Below are 22,272 nucleotides of genomic sequence, written 5' to 3'. Positions count from 1 at the left end.
TGGTGCCATATTGGGTAAAGTGACCAATGAGCCAAACTCCCAAAAAGTTGGTGTAGTCCTTCCACCACAGAGAGATTTGACTCCATTTAGGCTTTGTTAGTTAAATAACACATATTTCCAGGTTCCTAGCAGCATTATTTTCTAAATGCAATGTGTTTTTTCAAATGGAACACAATACAGTCTTCTCAACACCGAAGGAGGTTTGTGGTTCAACCCTCCCTTCAATCAATCACATTTCTAAGCTAGAGCCAAACGTGCAGCTTGTCTTTCCATATCAGAAGCTCTCATCTTTGACCCAATCAGACAAACTCCCCCCAATCTAGATGACCATCCTCTCCATGCTTGATAATAGTGACATGATTCGCAGGTAAGTAGGTGAGGGGGCTCTTCAATTGACAAGATATAATGTACCACCGCCGCTGGGTTTGCCACCACTAGTCCACTGCTACTCCATACAAGACATACCCTCTGTAAATAAGCCATCATTATGTACCTACATGTGACATCAAATCTACTTATTTAATATAATCAATCAATCAATCAATTTAATGTAATCAATCAATTAATCTACTTATTTACGTTTATGTTAATTTAATTCCATCTTGGCCTGACTCCCCTAAGGTTATTATCATAAACTAAAACTAAAGGCGAAAACTAGGTGTTAAAAAGTTATGGTATAAGCAAATTAAAATAAAAATCTGACTTTGTGAGAAAAAAAAAATGAAAAAAAATTGGGCAGAGAGTTGTCCCAAATTGAAATGATTTGAAGATGTATTGAAAAATGTACATACATAAAATTAAAAAAATCATTTATATAAATAGATAGATTACATAATACCCGTTGCAAACATACAAAATACCTGTTCTGAACTTGTACCTTTAAAAAAATACCAAAAGTGCTAAAACAAGAACTGGAACTAAATAAAAACTAAACTTAAACTATACATTTGCAAAAAAAAAAAATAAAAATGAAAAAGGACACACTGAAAACTAACTAAAACTAAGCTGAAATTAAAATAAAAATTGAAAACTATAACAAAAGTACAAACTAATGAAAAACCCCAAACCCTGGTCTCCCCGGTACTTGACAAACTTTGAGCTTCCACTACTACCTTCAGCACCAGATCTGCCTCATCCTTTTAAAAGTCCCTAAAGCCCACACCTCCATGAGCGCTGCCTTGTTCCAGATCGCTGCTGCCAGCAACTGGAATGAGCCGAAAAAGGCTTTGAGCCGGAACCATTTTTATCTCCATGACTCACTTACACACATTTTCCTTGAGATACTTGCAGTTACTTTCTAACCGAATGACAACTCTGACAACCCACTGTCTCCATGTTCTATCTTCGTGTTTTGATCAGTCTCACCTGCGCTTGTATCCCTCACTATATGGCTGCTATCTGTTTGTCCTTGCAGTGATATCTGTTGTTCGCCCACTGTTATCTGCCTAATGTTAAATGCACCTGCACTTCTTTCTTGAACCTATTACTATTATTAAATATTGCCTCATGCCCGAGTCTGTTCTGCACTGATGCTCTTCATTTTGCCACTGTAACCCTCCCTATCTGCTGTTTCATTATGTTGTGACTTTTTCCTGGATCTATGATGTTTTTCCCAGTCAATTGGTTTTTCTATCATTTTTTCCAGAATGTCTTTATTTCATTCCCTTCTGCCAGCCTTCCCAAAACACCTTTTGTCAGGTTGTCACTACAATTCATAATTTGTTCCTAAATAACACGCCTGATTTCATACCAAATGACACAACTGTTATTTAGAGACGTGAAATACTTAAGCCAACTGTGTAAACTACACCAAAGCGATACACTATATTGAGGTGTAACGCACCTCGAATTGCAAAAATTGACTGAACAAGTGTGACTATGAAAATATGGAAATACAGAGATGAAATCCTGCTTAAAATGCAGATGTTGGGTAGATTTTTTCTCCTGCAGGGCAAGGGAGATTAACATAAACTATATATGACCCACTAATTTGTCATATTCAGCAATTTGCATCGGGCAGAAATGATCTGATCAAATATCTCTCTGAAAATAATTTCTCTCTCTCTCTCTCTCTCTCTCTCTCTCTCTCTCTCTCTCTCTCTCTCTCTCTCTCTCTCTCTCTCTCTCTCTCTCTCTCTCTCTCTCTCTCTCTCTCTCTCTTTGTGCGATTACAGCAGCAGATCCCCAGCCTCCCTGGTCTGCATTTTTGAGTTAACCAAATACAGATGTGCTCAGGGCTCAGAGAAATCTCAAAGTCCACTCCTGCTTCCACCCCCTACTCTGATTGGCTGTAAAAAAAAAAAAAAAAAAAAAAAAAATGGTAGAAGAAATAGAGGGGGGAAGAATTCTCCACCCGGCTATAACTTAGGTGTCACCATTTTTCGTTTTATGCCTTCTTTGTTGGTTTCCTTCACAGACATCAGTGCGATGGCCTCGGCACATGACAGAGCCGTACTCCAGGCTATATTCAACCCCACCAGCCCGTTTGGAGACGTCCCTGGCCTGAACCAAGAGGAGGAATTAACTGATGATGGTGAGCGTGAGCTTCTGACTTGATGTGCCTCTGCATATCATGTCAGAGCTTTTAAGTTTATCATTTCATAGCATATTGAATTTATTTGAACGCATTCCATCCCTGGTCTAGAAAAAAACATGACATTTTAATCCAAGTTGAGTTCTGGGTGACATTTCTGTGTTTTCCTTGCCACGGTACCTGTCAATTGAGTTTGAGTGCTTTTTCAACCTGTTTATCTCCCCCTGCCAGACAGTGGCTTTGACACAGAGTTGCTGAAGCAAGTGAAAGAGTTGGAGATGCAGGGTGTCTCAGCGGCAGAGGCTGGGGATTTGCAAACTGCACTTCAACAGTTCAGCCAGGCAATCCAGATTCTGCCTCAGCGAGCCTCAGCCTATAACAACCGGGCACAGGCCCTACGCCTCCAAGGGAACACAGCAGGTACATGCCACACATTCCATAATAACCCTCACTTTGCACTCGCTATCGTGTCTAACAAGGTCTCCAACAATGATCGCTATCCATAGACCCTGCAGTGTGCCGTCATATCAGTCTGTGATGTCTGAGGCCGGCACAGCGCGGCGCATCAGAGCTTTGTCTACCTGATGCAGTTTGTCAAGAGTGTTATGTGTGATGTGTTTACTTCTGGCGCTGGGTTAGCCTTGCTTTTGGTTCTTCCACCTGTCTGTTACATGGGTTGGGGAGTTGTGGATTGAATGTACGAAACATTAGGGACATCTTCCTGATGTTTTGTTGCAGCCCCTTTTGCACAATACACATCGTCTCAAAGCTTTAAAAAACCTTCTCTAACCCGTCTGCTTCTCTTTATCTGAATCTCTTCCTTTGTGATTTGTGTACATTTAATAAGGGAAATAAATAAGGGATAATAACGGCTTTTACCTGGATTCACTTTGTCAGTGTACTTAATGAAAACAGTAAGTGTCGCTAATATTTTGTACAGTGTGTATACATGAATTACAATACTCTGATTTCAAAAACGGTTACTGTAATCAGTTACAGCTTCTTATTTCTTTGATTTTGGCGACATCTTTGGTGCTAAGCGCACATTGCTGTGGTGTTTCTGCACTGCACATACCAGAGATCACCTGTCAATCAAAGCAGTACTTTTTCCTTAGGGTTTCTGTTGATGAAGTTTCCTCTATTTATTCCAAACAAACTGCTATTGTTGTTTTTGATAACATAAAATGCATCACTTCCTGTGCGCCAGAGGGTTTTTCCAGGGAAAGACCTACCTGACAATGTTGCAAATGTAAAATGTACTGCATATAGTTTGAATTACTACTGTATTATATCAATCAGCACGAGAGAGCAGTAAAATTGAAGTGTATTCATATGAAGATGTCATGGTTTATTACTTAGTACAGTATTCAGATAAGAGATACTTTTGTGATTGCTGCACTTGTTGAATTAATCAAGCACGCTCGATTGTGACCTGATAGATATTTTGAGATAATGATAGATTCAGGTTGTGGATGGTTATGAGACTGTTTAAATTACAGTCTGTAAATTGGGGTCATTGTTCCTTTAACTGCATATTCTATGAAGTTTGGCAAAGTAGACTAGTTACTGAGCTCAGTTTTAAGCACAGACTCAGTAATCTGTAAGAGGTTGCACTTTGAAAATCAGTTTTCCAGCCATGTGTGAGCCTCACGGTGCCCTTCTCCCCCGCAGGTGCGCTACAGGACCTGGAGCGGGCCGTCTCTCTGAGTGGTGACACCGGGCGAACCGCCTGCCAGGCGCTGGTGCAGAGGGGCCTTTTACTCCGGTTAGCGTGCCAGGAGGATGAAGCCAGAGCAGATTTTGCGAAGGCAGCTGCACTCGGTAGTGAATTTGCTCGACAGCAGGCGGTGGTGCTCAATCCGTACGGCGCGCTGTGCAACCGAATGCTGTCAGAGGTGATCAACAAACTACGCAATCCTGAAGTGCCTGAGATGCAATAGCGAGACAATCTGAGGAGACAAAACTGCACACTTGCACACATTTTCTATGAACTAGATTAATAAAGTTTGTGATCAATAAAAGAGAGTTTTTTTCTGTTATTTTTGTTCCAGTGATTGTGTGCTGCAGTATGTGTAAAATTAATAAGGTTGAACACAGGTTGTATGATGGCTGTAACACACAGAGAATAGAGCTCTCATTTTCCTTAACAGACTGCAGCATGTCTAAATTAGAAACATAGATTTGTGTATTCCCATCATAGAGCATGTAAGTTATCTAATGTGATCTATTTAGAATACAATATCATGTTTAACATTCAAGTACCAGTTTTATTTCCTGTGTGTGATGTAATGGTCAACATTCCCAAGAGTTCAGGCACTTTTTCTCCAGTAGATGTCAGTATTGATATTTTGAAAAGGAGAAACAGTCACCATCAGCAGCATTTCTAGTAGTCTTACTCCAGTCATACCTTTTTCACCAAAACATCTAATCATAAGACAGAAAAAGAAAAAAAACAACATAATTATGCTTGTGATATGCTAAACAAAGACAAATGAGTTGATATTAGAAATTGTGATGACCATTTTTTCCTCAAACACCATAGCAATCAATTTATTTGTAAATATCTGATTTGCCCAAAGGGATCATTAAAGTTTCATTAACTTTATCTTATCTCATAACACGCTTTATAAATCCACAAATAGATCGATAGGTGCTTAATTTATCCCAGAGGGAAATATTTTAATAATCATCCTGAAGCATTTTGCAAAATGCTTTGAGATTAATATTAAAAAAGAAGGTAACAATTTATTTTGATAGTCCACTGTTGACTCTACAATATGGCAGTTGACTGTCAAGATTCTCAGCAGACAGGTAACATGCATTCAAACAACCACTCCTACATATGAAAGTGTTTCACAAGTTAATTGCCTTACTGTCCTTTACTAACCCAGACTAAACTAATCCTTAACCCTAAACTTTGCCAAATTATTTTATGTTCCTAAAGTTAAACTAGCCCTAACCTTAACTGTAACTTTAATCAAGTGTTTATGTGACTAAACTAAACTAACCTAGGTTGTAGCTGTTGACAGTCTCCCAACAGTCTATTGATAGTAATTTGAGCAGCTGTTTACAGTCAGCTGATGCACTGTTGATTATGTACTGATACATCGTTGAGAGTCTATAGTAGAGAGGTAACACCAAAAAATCTTTTTGTAGAGAGGTGCTGATCACTGGTGGTAAACAGGAGAAAACAGAAGAAAAAGCGTCCCACACTCCAGCTCCATAGAAAATATTCTTTAATTGATAATGTTTCAACCTTGTGACCTTCTTCTAGATCAAGAGTAAAAGCAACCAAGTCCTGGTAAGCTATATAGACCAGCAACACCTGATAGTAATCATGCAATCAGGCTAAACCATGCAGGGTAAAGTAGGAGGCGTTGAGAGTCAACACTAGTCAACTAGTCCCCAGTCAACACTGAACTATTGAAATAAAATGATACCAAATACAATTTGTTCTCAAGTGACATTACAGGTTGAAGAGGCTGAGAAAATCAAATCAAATACAATATGAAAGACCTCAGAAATTGCAGTTCATGCCAAAGTGAATTCTTCACACATATTAAAGCCATTATTACGTGTCAGCCAGCCTTCCTTTCTGTTCCCGTACAGCAGCTTTATAATAAAACACCATTATGTGGAGGCTTTATCCACTTCACAGTCCTACAGGTACACACACACACACACACGTTACATCTTGTTCTAGAGTTGCGGTCTGCCCACTGAGCTGTGGGACCATGGGTATTATCTTTTGTGCTTCACTTTTCCACGCGTCTGTGTGACCTCTCCCAAGCAGGCTAAAGCCACCGGCTCGCTGCGCTCCTCCCTCTGGTAGAAGGAGCAGGCTTTCAGGTGCTCTGACATGGAGGGGGTGTTGCTGAAGCTCCATCTGTCCACAGTGGAAAACAGACAGCTGAACTCCCATACCTGCAAAACACAGAGAACGGGGTTGAAGTAGGGTGTAGGAGGCTGCTGTCATGGCACGGCATCTATATATACTGTAGCTGCACAATCATTTGTAATACTCCTGGAATCTAGATCACGACATAGCTTTAGATTTACCGCATAGCAGTGCGTGACGTTATTGTTTTCATCCACCCATTAAAAAATTACACAAATTATACCTTTCGCTGGGGAACAGGTGCCCAGCTGTCACACACAGTGTTATCAACATGCTGTGTTTCTGTGACTGATCACATATCTGGCTTGTTGTTGTGTGCCCATGTTTACTGGCAGCGAGGACTTGGTGGCATTCCAGATCACTGATATCATCGGCATGCTCTCCGTCCCATGATGCAGTGCAGTACAGAGATAGTCATTGTAAAAGCCCCCCACACCCCTTATACATTTACACAGATTTATCCTGTATCCTGTGCTGCAGCTGAGATGTTTTTTTTTTAATGTCATACTGTAGAACAAAATCAGCGTGTTGCAAGATAAAATGTTCGTGCTTCTCAACCGGCTAGTTACTTTTCCCTGTACACCCAATGTCAGAAAAGACAGCAAAAATGTGTTTTTTTCCAAACGGTTCCTACTGGGGATGGATCCAAGGTGCAGCAGTTTTTTTTGGATAAGGATGCAGTAAAACGTAGGAAATCCACAGTGGCTGCATATGTAGGTACACACCCGTCGATGCCAGTGTGGCTGTGATTCAGTTTGTAATATTGTGACAGAGGGCTGCTGAGAGTGAGGAGGCTGTTCACAATGCAACAGCTGTCACGCTGTATGAACGACTGAAATTTTCCAGTGACAGTTTCCAGAATGCAGTCGGATACCGAAGGGGATCTGATATGGCAGTCTGGCCCGGTGATAACTTTGCTTTCACTGTCTTCTGGCTGGACTGCATCATGGGAAATAATAGATTAGATGAGATGGAGTTGTAGTGAACCAAAGAAAAAAACTGAATTACAACTATCGATAATGTAATAAAACTAAACACAATAAAGCCGATGATATAATAAAAAGCTCGTAAAATCTTCAACTTGTAATACAGTTTTTGACAATATTGTAATAACTTATTACATGATTGGCCAGTCATTACATTATTGGCTTGTAAACAATTTGTGGGCCGAATAATGTAATAACTTAAACCAATAATAATAATAAAACAGTCTGAAATCTCTTCAAAAGCACACGAAGTGAAATGTGTATGAAAAAAGTTGTGAGAAATCTTCCCAGTAATAATCATTGGGACTAAAGTATTTCACTTTGATAACAATTACCTAACGTGAAATTCACTCTGCCACTCTAAAACACATTTCAAACTTCATGCTTTTCCATAAAGATATATTGTTATCAGTTAACATACTGCATGGAAACTAGTGTTATTTTCTTCATGTACAAGAACAATTTTGTGGTTGTAGTTTTTTCTCTGACCACTAGGTGGCTTTTGTCAGGGGGCTCCACTATCTGTTGACCCTCCATGACCATTTCCTTTTCTATCTGCTAGCTTTGCTCTTCTTTTGAACCAAGTTGAAAGGTAAGCTCAGCTGTTTAGTAAAATGAAAGCAAACAAACATTAGACATTGTCTCTTCAACATCACACCAGTATAATATTTGTACAAAATAGCCAATACTATCAATCTTGCTAGATCAGTCTACTACTGTAGCTAGATAGGCAGCTACTAGCTAGACAGTGTCATAACGAGGTTCAGTTTAAGTGTGTTCATAACAAGAGGTACAGAAGCATTTATTAAATATTTATCTGACATGTAAGTCTATATTCCCAGCTGCATGGCTGTTGATGGATCTATTCTTTTAGTGTGCATCAGAATAATAAATTAAAGTTCACCTAAGTTCACATTGTAAGCCATCACTCAGTATAAACATGCAGTGGCTCATATGACAAGTCAGTTTCATTGCTGATTCACAGAGAATCAGTGATGTAATTCAGCCGAGACACTGTGGACTTCAGCTGTCCCGAGCCTGACTGGTGACTATTACTGCCATGCTAATCACTCACAACTGTTTACAAATAACAACTTGTTTACATTACACTTGAAGAGATTTCAGTGATATTACATCATTGGTTGAAGTTATTACATTTTTCAGCCAAAAATGCTTAACAAGCCAATACATTATTAGATTACTAGTTCAGGATTCTAATATATTATCGGCTTTTTATTACATTATCGACTTCATTACATTTAGTTTTATTACATTATCAGTAGTTATTACATTATTGGCCTCTTCACACCAGCATTATTTTGCACAACATGAAGTAATGGTTTATCATGATTTCTGATGATTAACAACTTTCCAAGCAGCAGTGTGCCAAATGGATTAACTTGTCTGTTTCCAAAAGCCAGTGAAATTAATCAGATTGTTACTGAGCTGGTTTAATTAGAAATTACACTCCTGATTAAGATTACTGATTAAAACGGGGATCAGTAATTGTGTGACTAGTTGCAGTTTTGAGCAAGTAATCACAGATTACAGAGATTACATTTTGAAAGTAAACCCCCAAACCTGGCTGATTTGCTGATGAAGAGAAAGGACTCCGTTTCAGTAGCGATGCATGAGCTCTCAGCAATTCAGTTAACAGAAATTAAAAGGTTTCTGGCAGCTGGTTCAAACAATCAAGCCAACAAACACAAGCAAAAACTATTCATTTCTAGAATATATAAAAAACAACAACAAGAAAAACCAGGAAAATCTAAAAGGATACTTGCTTTCTTTCGACATTTCCAGGAGGTTCCCCCATGGGAATATGTCTTTTTCTCCCACTTGAGGGAGACCATCCCTCTCTCCTGCAACAGCGTGGCACACACTTCTCTCATCAGACGGGAGACCTGGGCTAGCTGGGATAATGTAAAACTGTCAAGGTAACCAGCAATGTGCTGAAGGATCTCAAAGGGCAGCCTGCTCAGGGGATCTAGATTACGTGCTCGATTTCGCTGAGGGCCGAAGGTTTTCCCGCCTTCAAAGAGGGATGAAGAGACCGTTGGTCGGAGGGCAAAGGTGCTGAGATCTGGGCAGTATTTGATCGTGGCTCGGTGGCCGGCGGGGTGGAATCTCGTCTGGCTAAAAGTGCAGCCCAGGTAAGCTAAAGGGCACCGTTGTTCAAACCAGCCATTCAGACTGGCTTGTATGTCTGAGTGCACATTCCTAAAATGAGAGCGGTATTCGTCGCGGCGGAAGAAGTGGCCACAGATGTAATTAAACGCCGAACTTGTTTTATTATGTCTTCTGGTGACAGATTCTGCTTGAATATGTACATGAAGACCGTTGGGTTTGTCTGCGAGGACGTCGGCAAGCGATGCATCGATCTTGAATGGAGCAGAGGCGAAGTTGTACGTCTGCGTTCCTATATCTACATACAGGCCGTCTGTTCCCACGCTCTCTGAGATCAGATGTCCTTTCAGCTCCTTTTCCAGCGAACACAACAACGTTGCGCTCACCTCATCAGTCTTGGGAAGATCTTCAACTGACACGCCTAAATCTGCAGTGTCAACACTTTGGTGGGTGCTCTTGGCCTTACGTGTGGGGTCCCTCAGATGGTTACGTTTTGCCCGGTAGCTGGTGGGAACGTTAAATGACCGGACAGTTTGAACCTCTATGGGCTCCAGGTTTCCATAAACAAAATCCTTTTCTCTTGGGGTACAAGCAGCAAGTTGGCCAAAATTAATTAGCATCGCCCCATTGTGCACCAGATACATGTTATATTCAGCAATATTGACCTCTTTGCTTAACCTCTCTAGGACTCCGTCTTGCCATGGTGCGAGGCCAGTTGCACCATACTCCTGACCCTGCTGTGAGTCTCTTGTCTCTCTGCGACTATTCGATGATTCTTGCTCTTCCTTCACACCACAAGAATCAGTTTGTTTATCCAGGTTTTTCACAGTTTGCTTGCATCCCTCCATCTCCTTCCTGAACATTACCTCCCAGGAGCTGTAATTTTGAATACTCTCTAAGTCTCTATTCTTGGCCAACGCATCCCTCTCCTCTTGACTCAGCTCTTTATCCTCCATCCTAACGTAGTCATTTTCTGTAAATGCACCACAATCAAAAGAATTGGCAGCTCCATCTGCGGGACTGCTGCCCCCAACAGCCATGTCTTGAAGGCCCGGTTCCTCAATGACCTCCATCAGCTCAGGAAAAACGTTCTTCATCTTGATGGACCTGAATAGCAGCTCTTGGTCCCTGAGAGCCGTAGCAACGTCCAGTTGTCCTTCGGTCCGTGGGTCTCCGGACACATTTCTGTAAAAGGCCGAGTCAGTGTCCGAGACCGGCCAACGGTTCCACTCCTGAGAGCAGCTGACCACACTGGCGGGACAGACCTCCAGGTGCTTGGCAAGCCTGCGGCGGAGCATGGAGACAGGACAGCCATAGCCGGCATTGAGGCAGGGGACCTTCTCATTAGGACAGAGAAGCAAGTGCTCCTCTTCCTTGCACATATGCAGCGTGGCACCGCAGTTTCCACGGCACTTGATGACCACGCATGAGACAGAGATCTGCACCGGGACTTGACAGTGGGCGTTGTAACACTTGTCGCAATGCTCATGCTGCCCCACTGGGATCTTCCTGCTCTTCACCTTCAGAGAGAAAAGATGGCTCAACAGAAAGTTTTAAATGCCTCTTGATGCACATTGTAACTAATGAAAAGCTATAACTATAAACTGACTGTATTTTTGTCTTGTATTTTTTTATAAGGAAGGTGAGAATTATGTTTTGTTATGAATGTTAAAATAATTGAGTTGACCCCAAATTCAACATGCAAAAAGAAATGCACTTACCATTCTGGCTTATATGTATGTATACAAGGGTATGACCATCTGAAAAAGAGTTTCATGCCATAAACACTGTAGTAGAACATTTTAAAATTTTCCCATTTTGATTAGCAAAGTTTATCAATAAGATAGAAATCTACCAGGGATGATAGTGTTAATATTTACACATCTGAGAAGGAATAAAAAAGGAAAATTGTAAATGTGGGCATATCAATTGTAAATTGTTCTGACAGAATTAAGTATTCAGAAATGATATCAATCAATTTTCAATTTTATCAATCAAAGTGTATAGCACTTTTCATACAAACAAATGTAACACAAAGTGCTTCACAGACTAAAACTTCATAAGACACAATAAAACTGAGGAAACTTCACAGATGAGAACTTGATAGGACACAGTCAAACTAAGGAAACACCAGAGACCAGATTAAAACAAATAAAACAAGATAATAACAAGATAAAAAAAAACCTAAAAGATTAAGATGTAAAAGCTAGACTAAAAAGTTAGGTCTTGAGTTTGCTTTTAAAAATGTCAACACCCTCTGCAGCCCTCAGGTCTTCTGGGAGGCTGTTCCAGAGGCAAGGACCACAGAAACTAAAAGATGCCTCACCGTGGGTTTTTGTTATAACAAGACTTTATTATCTATATTGCCTTTAAAATACAAAGAGGAATTACATTTTCAGCTAGATCAATATAAGCCATTCTGAAAAAAATGAGGAAATGTACAGTATATTTTGTTTTAGAAAGAGAGGTTAACACCAGCATCAACAGTAAAATTTCTCACCCTTTGTTCCACTGCGCCCGTCACCTTGTGTTTGCTTGCACCTCAGAATAACCTCTGCACTGTGTCTGGACATTATAAATAGCCACAACAGAGGGGCAGACAGGCCAGTGGGACGGGGCACCATTGTCACACAGCCATTAAGAGGCAAGGTCAAGTTACAGCCTCCACTATTACTGGACTGTGAGTGTGTGGTGATAATATGACAAACGTTGTAATCAAAACAACAACTTGAGGTGAGTGTTCAAATAACATCAGCCCTTTTACATCGTCTGCATATATATTGTTATAACAAACCTGCATGATTTAGGTTTTATTCTTCCTTTTCCAGGTCCAATTGTATATATGTTTGAATAATTCCTTCCAAAATTATACAGCAATACATTTGAAAATATGGACACTTAGACTTAAAAAATGATTGATGGCACAAAATCAATTTTTTTTTTTTTTTTTTTTTTAAAGGATTTTACAAATGGTTCCTCTGTTTTTTAAGGGTTGTTTTTGTTGTTAGAGGTGTTAAATAATGAACTATAAATGCTGAATAAAAATATAAATAGTGTTTGAGAGTAGTACTTTTTGCATAGTCTCATTTGTGGTGATTCATATATTCCACTAGATGTCAGTAGCAGACTTTACAAAACTTTAATAATAATCATGTTTTTCCAGCAGGTGTCTCTGCTGTCAGTGAACAACCACAAGCTTGATTTGACAAATTTTGGGGGGTGAGAATGTCAGGTCAAGGTGAGAAAGGTGTTTATTTTTAGAATGACATCAAACTTGAGAACCAGCAAACACATCTGTGGTGTGCTGAGGATTTCTGTGCTAGGAGTAGAACCTTGTTGTGTGGACATCAAATTAAACTAGCTTGTACTGTGGCTAATGCACAACAACCCAAATCATCTGGTAGTCTTCATGCAGCTGCTTTTTTTTTTTTTTTTTTCACCTGGCACAGATTACAATGAACAGCTTGTCAGAGGCAGCTGTGTGGCTTTCTATAGGCTCTGTAATCAGCATACATTTCATCAAGAGACTTTGCTACTCCAAATGCCTTGTTACCATACAACAGCAGCACATCTGAGACTGGGGAATTCTATTGTTTGGGGGTAGATTAGTCTTATGCAGCTTTCCAATTGCTTTCAAGCAGGTGTACTGATTGAAAGACATTTTGGTAAAATGGCTTTGTTTATTCTGTATTATTGTTGCCACATTCACTGATACCCTTTTCAAATGAACTCTGGTTTAACTTAATAGGCTGGTAACACTTTACTTTGCATAGGTTTATTCCAAATCTCCATAAATATTTAAAATCTCCATAAGATCTAATGTACCGTACTTAATGTAGAAGGGTGTAGCAGCACAATGTAAGGACGAACCACTATGTTTGTACATTTTATACTCCCTTGTAAGTACTTTTAGAATGCTGTTAATTTCTGTTCATTAAATGCACAGGATCTGTGGTAACTAAACCTTATTGTTTACTTAAAACATGTATGTATAGTTGGTTTTGTTTTTTTTTGCTGGTTAATATACTGGACTAGAGCCTGGAATAGTCCCTTTGTAAAGTGTTACGAAGGGATTTTTTGCAAAATGACAAGATGTTTAACAGAACACAGTAACCTCTTATTAAGATTCATTTTAGCACTCAGTTTGAACTCTTACGCAACCTGGCAGCTCAAAAAAGAGGATAATTACAGCTTGCCCATTTTCTGTAGCAGGGATTTGAACAATTTAAAGGCTATGGGTTAATGATTCATCCAAGCTCCAGTATATTGGTACAGTATGTTGCGTGTCATTTAATTCTAATTTCATGTTGTAAAATGTGACTGGACAACTTTAAATAGAGAAGGAAAAAGTAAAACCTGATTAATATCCAGGCCCTTCAAAAGCTGTGAGCACACAGCAAGACTGATATAAAGTATCGTGACTGCATGGATTCAAACTTGATGTTGAAAGTACAGTACATCCTCAGATAGTTTATCCTACGAACACTGCTTATCATAAATCTCACCCAATTCTCTCCCAGAGTTTCCCACATATTGCCATTCCTCTTAAGGATCGCCCCCATTTTTGGATTTCCATCTAGTTTATTATGCCTGGCACAAACGTATTAATAAGCCGAAACCATAGGGATGTCATACAGAAAAATGTAATAAAAAATGTAGACTTAGGAAAATGTGTTGGTCACAATTGCTACTGTTTCTATTACAGAGTGTGGCCTAGCAGGATCCTATAAATAAGCTTCAGAAGGCTATGAAATTGTATGTTATGAAAATGAAAATGTACCAGCCCCCGGAAAACTGTGCTCGCTCAAAAATGGGTTTGAACTTTTAAGCTGATAAGCCAAAAACGGCGTCCTTATCACAACTGATTGCATTTTTTGGCAGGTGAAAACCATATGGTGAAAACCATAAATCTGTTAATATTCAGAGTGCCCTTGTACTGATGTCTTCAACCTTCAAGATCCCTTGTTCTCCTGCCCAAATCCAGGAATGTATTACATATGTCAGTTTTTTATTCTTCGAGGGAATTTTAAGAATAAAGGGACTCATAAACTGTCTCCATCACCTTCAAGGCACTAAAGCCTACATAACCTGACGCTGCAAATGACCCCATAGCTGTGGGACAAATTCTACAGTATATGACTTTGGATGGGTGTGATGCTGCTAGCCCCTTATGGACGCCATATTGTAACATATGGTCAGGCAAAAATAGGAGAGACATTGTGGATACCCGACTTCACACCCAGTTATCACCGTTTTCCTCATTATACATAACCATCGGCCATTTTCTCCCCCCTCCATTTAATTAAGAGGGTGTCATACACATTTTCTTTTAAATCCCTTTGCCGTTCAACTCTTCCAGCCTCTTGTCGGACCTGATTGAGGACAGGGAGTTAGGCTTGCTAACCCTAGCGAATGAACATGCAAATGTTTATGGGCATATCAATTTAGCTTCCAGCCTTTCTGAACCCAATATTCTGCTTTTAATTACAAAGACTAATTAAAACTACCTTGTAATGATGTCTTTATAGGTTCCCTCCGGGGCAGGGTACTTTGTCTCATTTTGCAACATTAATGGAGAATACATTGAAGAATGACAAAAACTCAAAAATTGTAAATGAGGCATTTGAATCAACTTGTTTTCATAATGGCAGGAGCTAATAACTGCTGAAAGAAGGAATACTTAGTAAAAGAAAAGTTGTCAGCACCAAGTCATTTCGTGGACAAAAAAACAGCCACAATAAATGATAGATCATATAAAATTCATGAAAGTAGTAAAACAGCTTGTTGTAGACAAGTTAAATAATAAAGTGCCACTGAAGCCATTTATCAGTTCTGTGTCTTGTCCCTGTGGGGAAATCTTTATATGTGCAATGAAGAACTCTCTCTCAGAGGTTTCACCAGCATTGTTCTATAGAGGAGAAATGAAAAATAAAACATCTAGATTGTGTGCATTTGCTAAACCTCCACAAGGTTTGACTTACTGCTGGTCTGATGTCCAGTGCAGGGCCTGTGTGTGTGTGTGTGTGTGTGTGTTTTCTATTTGTTGAATGTAAGCTTTGCATCTGTCTGGCTTTGACAGCTCTGCCATATGAACTTCAGTAGAGCATAGAGACTAGCACCGAGATGAAATATGGAGGGAAACCTGTTGAATGATTGTGTTTGTTGTTTGTTATGGTATTCTCCTTTTTGTTTGCTCATTGGTTACATGAGTAGAGATGATTAGTTATGAGTGCATGCAGTTACACTGCAAAACCCCTAACAACCATGGGGGGCGCCATCGTGGAGGTCCAGTGGAGAATTGGCTGTACACAAAGAATGCCTAAATATATATCAACAGGACAAGAAAAAGAAAGATACTTGAAAAAGATTGAGCACTGACTTCAGCTTGGTTAACCTGAACAAACAGTGTGTTTTTGGCTTTGTTAGCTACTGTAGCTAACTAGCAAGCAGGCTAATTTAGCAAAGCAACCAATGTTAATGTTAACGTGCAACTACTAGCCACTACTAATGCTACCTTCTACTAGATAGCAAGTGTGCAAATCAGATGTTACAATAAGGCAGTGACAGCTGACCAGATACAGTGATATGCTAGCTAACAAGCTAAAAATCAATCACATTTATCAGTGGCGAAATGATCAATTCCCAGTCAAAAACAGCACAGTAATTAACCATGTCTGTTGAATTCTGTTGAGACAGACTGTTGTAATTAGTCTTATGCAGCTTTCAAATTGCTTTCAAGCAGGTTTACTCATTGACAGACATTCTGGCAAAATGGATTTGTTTATTCTGTATTATTGTTGCCACATTTACTGATATCCTTTTAAATGAAGTCTGGTTTAACTTAATTGGCTGGTAACACTTCACTTTGCATAAGTTTATTCCAAATCTCCATAAATAATTCAAATCTCCATAAGATCTAATGTACCTACAAGCAGCACAATGTAAGGACGACACACTACATTTGCACATTTTGTACTCCTTTGTAAGTACTTGTCAGAGGAAAGACGTCACCTGAAAGCCCTCATAGGCCTGTATGGGGATTTGGTGGTGTGACCACAATTCAGTCTAACATGCACAGTCTGATTCTGCATTCCTGTGTTAATTGGCCAACATATCCCTCCTGAACTCTGGACGTATATTATTGTACGTGCGTCTATTTGTATGCAAATCATTCTTTGTCACCGAGTTCCAACTTATTCCCTCTCAATTTCTGTTGCTTGTCTGTAATAATGCATAATTTTATCTGGGATGGACAAAAAAGCAGCAGAATGCCATACAACAGACATTGATAACGATAATTTCTTCTCTGGTGGTGGAGCTAAAATAGTCTCTGTGTGTTTCTGCTGTTGTGGGGCTGGATGATAAGGAGCAGACGCTGATAAGAGACCTCAGTGGAACAGTGGGATATCACTCCCATGGCTAACCTTGTACTACTTTCCCAACAAGTTTAGTAATGCATCTCAGAGGTGTGTGTGCGTGTGTGTGTGTGTGTGTGTGCACGTGTGTGAGTGAGTGTGTGCGTGTGTCTCATATATACGTCTTGATATTATCATATTGGAAGGACAAATGATTCATATGTTGCAGTTGTAACATTTCTGTGACAATATACTTTGGTAAGATAGCTAAACACAGCAGTAAAATATCTGATCCATGCATCTCAGCATTTCAAAAGCTTTGGCATCTTGCTATGGGCCTCCACTGTCTTTACAAGCCCAAAACAGACAGAAAACGAACACGTACCAATGAAAATGAAGCAAACAAAAACAGATGCAATTGGAATGGACATGCTTTAATGCGTTTAATGGGTGACTAATGATATTGATTCAATCTAATTGCAAATACAGGACTAATGGCACTTCTGTAGACAATTGAGCTCCACTGAATCGGAAACAGTGAAGTGGACAACAACAGATAGGTGGGTTAGTGCCGTCGCCAAACAAGGTCTTTATCTAGATCTGCATCCATGTGTGTAATACCTGTCTAAAAAAAAATGATTCAGCATTTCCATCCTTTGAATTTCAAGTTTGATGCTTACTTGGTCGATGAAATTTTGTTCTATTAAATGCAGACTAACATAGGGGCCTCGCCAAACTCTATACAAAAACTGCAAAGACCTTTAGCGTAGAGAACATCACTCCCTTTTCAACTCAAAACACGACAGTCAGGATATCCTCAATTGAGCCACAGGGATCAGGAATGTATGAAATACCCTGCTGTGGTTCTCCAATTACTGCCACCAATGTTTACCCCTGAATCGGCCTAGGTTTTCCCAGCATGCCCTCTCTTGGTCGTGGTCTCACAGAACTGATGCCTGCAGCTCCTCTCCAAACGGGGGCGTGACTCAGCTACACAACTCCGGGGGAACTGCCACTCTCATGCTCCATTAGCCGCTGCGTCCCCAGTGGATGAAGAAAAATGTATTCACTACTGGGATACTGCTACCACAGACATCTAAATAGCAACCATTTGTCCTTTCTGTTGCGTCCCCGGTGCTGCGGATGACCTCATGGCTGGAAGCACGCTTGTGGTTAAATCAGCAGAGTGGAAACTAAGTTTATAATCACAGCATGCGAGGATCATAGGTTGCCACTGATTGTTTTACTCTTAAATTGCACTCAAAGATGAATAATGGGCTGTTTTGTCCGTACACAAACAGGGTGCATCGCTTCTGTACAACACATTTTTGAGCAAACTCATTTTTGCAACAAAGTAATGCAGCGACTTTTCAGAAATGCCGGTCTGTGGAGGGATTTACTGCAGTATGATGGTATTAGGTATCAGTGACTATGTAGATGTGGAAGTAGCCCCATAAACCCTGTGGATTAGCCATGGCTAAATCCAGAGGGAAATCATGGAGTTGTCTCTGTCAGACAGCCAAGCCTGTAGTTCTAAATGGGATGAATCACAAAGCAAACGCTCAGGTCACTGCTGCAATATTGATTACCAATGGAAGATGTCTGACTCTCTTTCTCGAGTCTCACTCTTTTACCCTCACCAGACCCTTACACACACACAAACACACACACACACACACACACACACACAAACACACACACACACACCCACACACACAGATGTGCTGTAAGGCTCTCTCCCAGATGTAATTTGTTGTAGATTACTCATTCCCTGCATCAAATTGTAATCAGTCACAAATTCCACTGGAATACTCAGACTCAATAATCAAAATAAATCAGATTATTTTCAGTTACTTTTGGATTGCTGGACTTCCGAAATTGAGTACTGATTCCAATTTATAATCATATTAGCGTTTATAATGTCACAGTCTAGACACCGTTTCCCCTCCATCCTGTTTCTAAGTAATACTAGTGATGCTCCATTTTTCAAAAATATCTGTAATCAGATTACTGGACATTTTCCTCGATATCATTTTTTAATAAACTGTGACAGATTACAGTTACTACGTTTTATAATTGGATTACTGTAATCCCAATACATGTCCCCAGGACACAACACACATGCAGCAGGCACAGGAGTATACATTTTTTATTTCAAAATAAAAGCTATAGAGTGTCTTATATTACGTAAATCGATTTTCTTCAGAATGTTGTAGCAAGCAACAACAACTAGATCATGCTCTGGTCTTAGTCTGAACCCTGTGTTTCCAAGGATATCATCATTTGCAGTGGGAATGGATGTATTTCAAAATGTATATAGGAGACAGGAATGAGATGTAAAAATGGGCTAAAGCATATCCAATAAACGGCACATACATGGCAATTGCTTTTATAGACTCGTTTGCAATTTACAGTGGAAATGTTTTTTAATGGGCATTTGTTCAACATACAGCATCATTCACTGGGCAGACATTACGTTTGACGGCTTGGTGGGGTGCTTATTGAAGTGCTGACCCCATCCTCCGCTCATTAAATTGATTCATGGATTCAATAAGTGGGGCACAGGCAGCAGGTGTGCATGACGGCAGGCACACAAGGCTCACAGGCATCCATCACGCTGATCAGGTATCTTCAGCTCCAGCTCCATTCAGCACTCTCGCAAGACCCCTGCAGATGCTGCTGGCTTACAACCTGGCCGAACCCATCCACAGACACACACACACACACACACACGTACATACACAGATGCAGACACACACATCTTCACACGCCCACTGCTTCAGTTTCATAATTTTAATTGCGCACGGTCGTTCAGGCCAAATGCCAATTGGGGTTAAACTGTCGTTGGAAAAGAAATCATTCATGTTACACTAGACATTAAATGTCCTGTCCTATCTCCACAGCTACAACAGAAAATGTGACGAATGAAGACATTTTTTACATTCTTCAATTGATTGATACAAGGATAATGAGAATGCAACAACTGAACGGGTTTTTAATGTATGTTGAAGCTGAAAAGGGTTAGATTACATCTGTAATATTTGTAATCAGAGTACAACAGACATGTGAATTAAGACGGACTGAAGTTTAATACACTTTTATGTAATCCTGTACCTGTGGACTCTGTATTCATAAACATTTTCCATTGTCTCTCATATTGAAAAATAAGAAACAAAAGCGTATACACTGCCTCATACAGATTTCATACAGATGTAATATACTCCATAGAGAATGAATTGGGAAAGATTGAAAAAAGTGACCTTGACAATGATTTTCTAAGGGAAAATGAAGAAAGGGCCAGGCATTTTGCACTCTAAATGCTAAATGGTGAGGATGGCAGCATTTATACCTGAACCAGTTCATTTTGCCATGCTGACTTACTAACAGAACAGCACCATCAACATTGTACCAAAAACTTGCTTGATTTTGGCTCATTAGCTTTGCACAATTAAAACTTTTTTGCTAGCACCATCTGTTCCCTTGGTAATGCCTGAGGTTCTGACTCATACCTGGCACAAAATCAATCAAATCCCACAATTAATACAGGATTCTTGAAATGGTATATGCAATGGTAACATTGCTACTCAGTAAATAGGACAAGCCTTATTAACAGCCTGTCAGCCAAGTAATTTTCTAGTTCTAAACAGCTTTGAACCAACAAGCAAGGGTTATGCAAGCCTTGTCACTAAGACTGTCTACAGATAGCAATCTGTGGGATCTGTTGGTAGCATCTCATTGTTCGCAAAACAAGGTCATTATTTTCTCATTGTGATCTGACCCTATGTTCAGACAGAATGTGAAAAAAGGCAGCACAAATGCATGCAAAGTCAATGGAAAGAGGCGAACAGAGCGAGATGGATGCAACTTCGTTCTAGGTGTTGCAAACTGAGGTGAAGCAGCATCTGTTCAAGATGAATTTTTCAACATGCACAATAAATTCACCACACACAGTAACGCGAAAGCCAATCAGCTTCAGCCATTTCTTTCCAAAATGGACAGCAAGGTCATTGCAGCCGTGTGTGGTTTCCCTGAGCTCTATGAGATTTATTTATTTACATTTATTTATATTGGAGTTTCTGGGAAGTTTTGCTCATGTTTAGCTACTTTTTTATCAATTGGCTTGCTCACAAAAGGATTAAAATGGAAGCATGATAGAATAAAAAATATATACTGCTGAAGCATAATTTCTAGTAATCTACTTTAAAAATAATAGGATGTCAACCAAAACCACTAAGGGTAGTGGCTGTGACATTAACCGTGGCTGCTTTCTGCTATGTCAAGTGGTGTCATCAAATGTGCTTGCATGTCATCATGTCAGTTTTGCTTGATTATTTCTAAAAATCATCAAAATCATGCAAGAAATTTCCCCTTGTTTATTTTCTGAACGTATAGTAAAGGCCAGGGCCACGGTCAGCAATGTGTTCCCAAACAGCTCTCTTCTGGCAGAGACAGTGACAAGCGGCAAACACCACTCTATTTCTGGTGAGCTCTGTGTTGCTGTTTTGCGCTGCACTCCTCAGACAATTGAGTAGTTGAGAGTTTCAGCTTGTGGTAATGGTTTGTGGGATTGTCACAAGAATAGCTGCTACACCACGTAATATTCTAAAAAGCCTATAGGACATCTAACAAGGGGAATAAAAGACACTCTAGGTTCTTTTCATCTCTGGTTTGCCAAGTACACAGACACATTGCGTCAGTTCAATGTCACGAAAGTTTATATAAAGCAGCAGGAACAATGGAGTCAAAAGAGAAAAGGGGGTTAAAGGGGAAAATCTCTCTTTCCCTTATTTTCAAAGCACTGCAAAAAATCCCATCCATCGTAACGAGTCATTTAGTCTCATATTCAGCCTTAAAACCTTATTTTTCTTAAACCAAGAGAGTCAGAGTAAGGCAGATCACTAACTACTATCAAGAAAATTACACTTGATTCTACATAATGCCTGAAATAAATTGAAGTGAAATTATCTCACCCCATTGCCAGATTTTGTCACTTTAAGAAAATTACAACTTTAGGACTCAATAATAGACTAAATGACTTAAGATTGAGATATTTTTGCAGTGATGGAAATGCAGGCCTGTGAGTCCTCTCATCTATGTTGGACCGCCACTGTCACCGCAGGTCACATTCTACTTCTTGCCGCGGGGTTTCCACTCCACTTGGGAAGAGCTGCAGACAGGGAATCCCACTGGTGTCCCCATCCGCCCAAACTCCTGCTGGAACCCCAGCTGTAGGCAGGCCAAAAACACAACAAGATTAGAGGGAGTTGCACTTTCCCCAATGTCCTTTGAGTACTCTGCATCTCTCCCTCTCTCAGCTCGCCCATACCGGTACTCCGTGGCCCCCGAACATTGGCACAGTGGACTATTTTGCTT

General features: G+C 40.0%; 2 protein-coding genes across 2 annotated transcripts; one reads left to right on the top strand and one right to left on the bottom strand.

Moving 5' to 3' along the window:
* Window positions 1-2,367: 2,367 nt before the first annotated feature.
* On the top strand, window positions 2,368-4,541 carry ttc36 (tetratricopeptide repeat domain 36). The gene is made up of 3 exons (XM_071911144.1): window positions 2,368-2,533; window positions 2,765-2,953; window positions 4,205-4,541. Exons 1-3 carry the CDS (start codon window positions 2,389-2,391, stop codon window positions 4,471-4,473), a joined length of 603 nt encoding a protein of 200 aa, XP_071767245.1. The 5' UTR covers window positions 2,368-2,388; the 3' UTR covers window positions 4,474-4,541.
* A 1,733-nt stretch (window positions 4,542-6,274) lies between these two features.
* On the bottom strand, window positions 6,275-14,106 carry LOC139921007 (F-box only protein 40). Its single transcript, XM_078283943.1, has 3 exons — window positions 14,050-14,106; window positions 9,202-11,064; window positions 6,275-6,457 (listed from the first exon to the last, which is right to left on the bottom strand). The coding sequence occupies exons 1-3, from the start codon at window positions 14,104-14,106 to the stop codon at window positions 6,275-6,277; spliced, it is 2,103 nt and encodes a 700-aa protein (XP_078140069.1).
* Between the last annotated feature and the right edge of the window lie 8,166 nt (window positions 14,107-22,272).

The sequence above is a fragment of the Centroberyx gerrardi genome, chromosome 6 (genome assembly GCF_048128805.1).
Source record: "Centroberyx gerrardi isolate f3 chromosome 6, fCenGer3.hap1.cur.20231027, whole genome shotgun sequence".
Lineage (NCBI taxonomy): Eukaryota > Metazoa > Chordata > Actinopteri > Beryciformes > Berycidae > Centroberyx > Centroberyx gerrardi.
The sequence above is the reverse complement of the archived record's forward strand: the minus strand, read 5'-3'. Positions and strand labels throughout refer to the sequence as shown.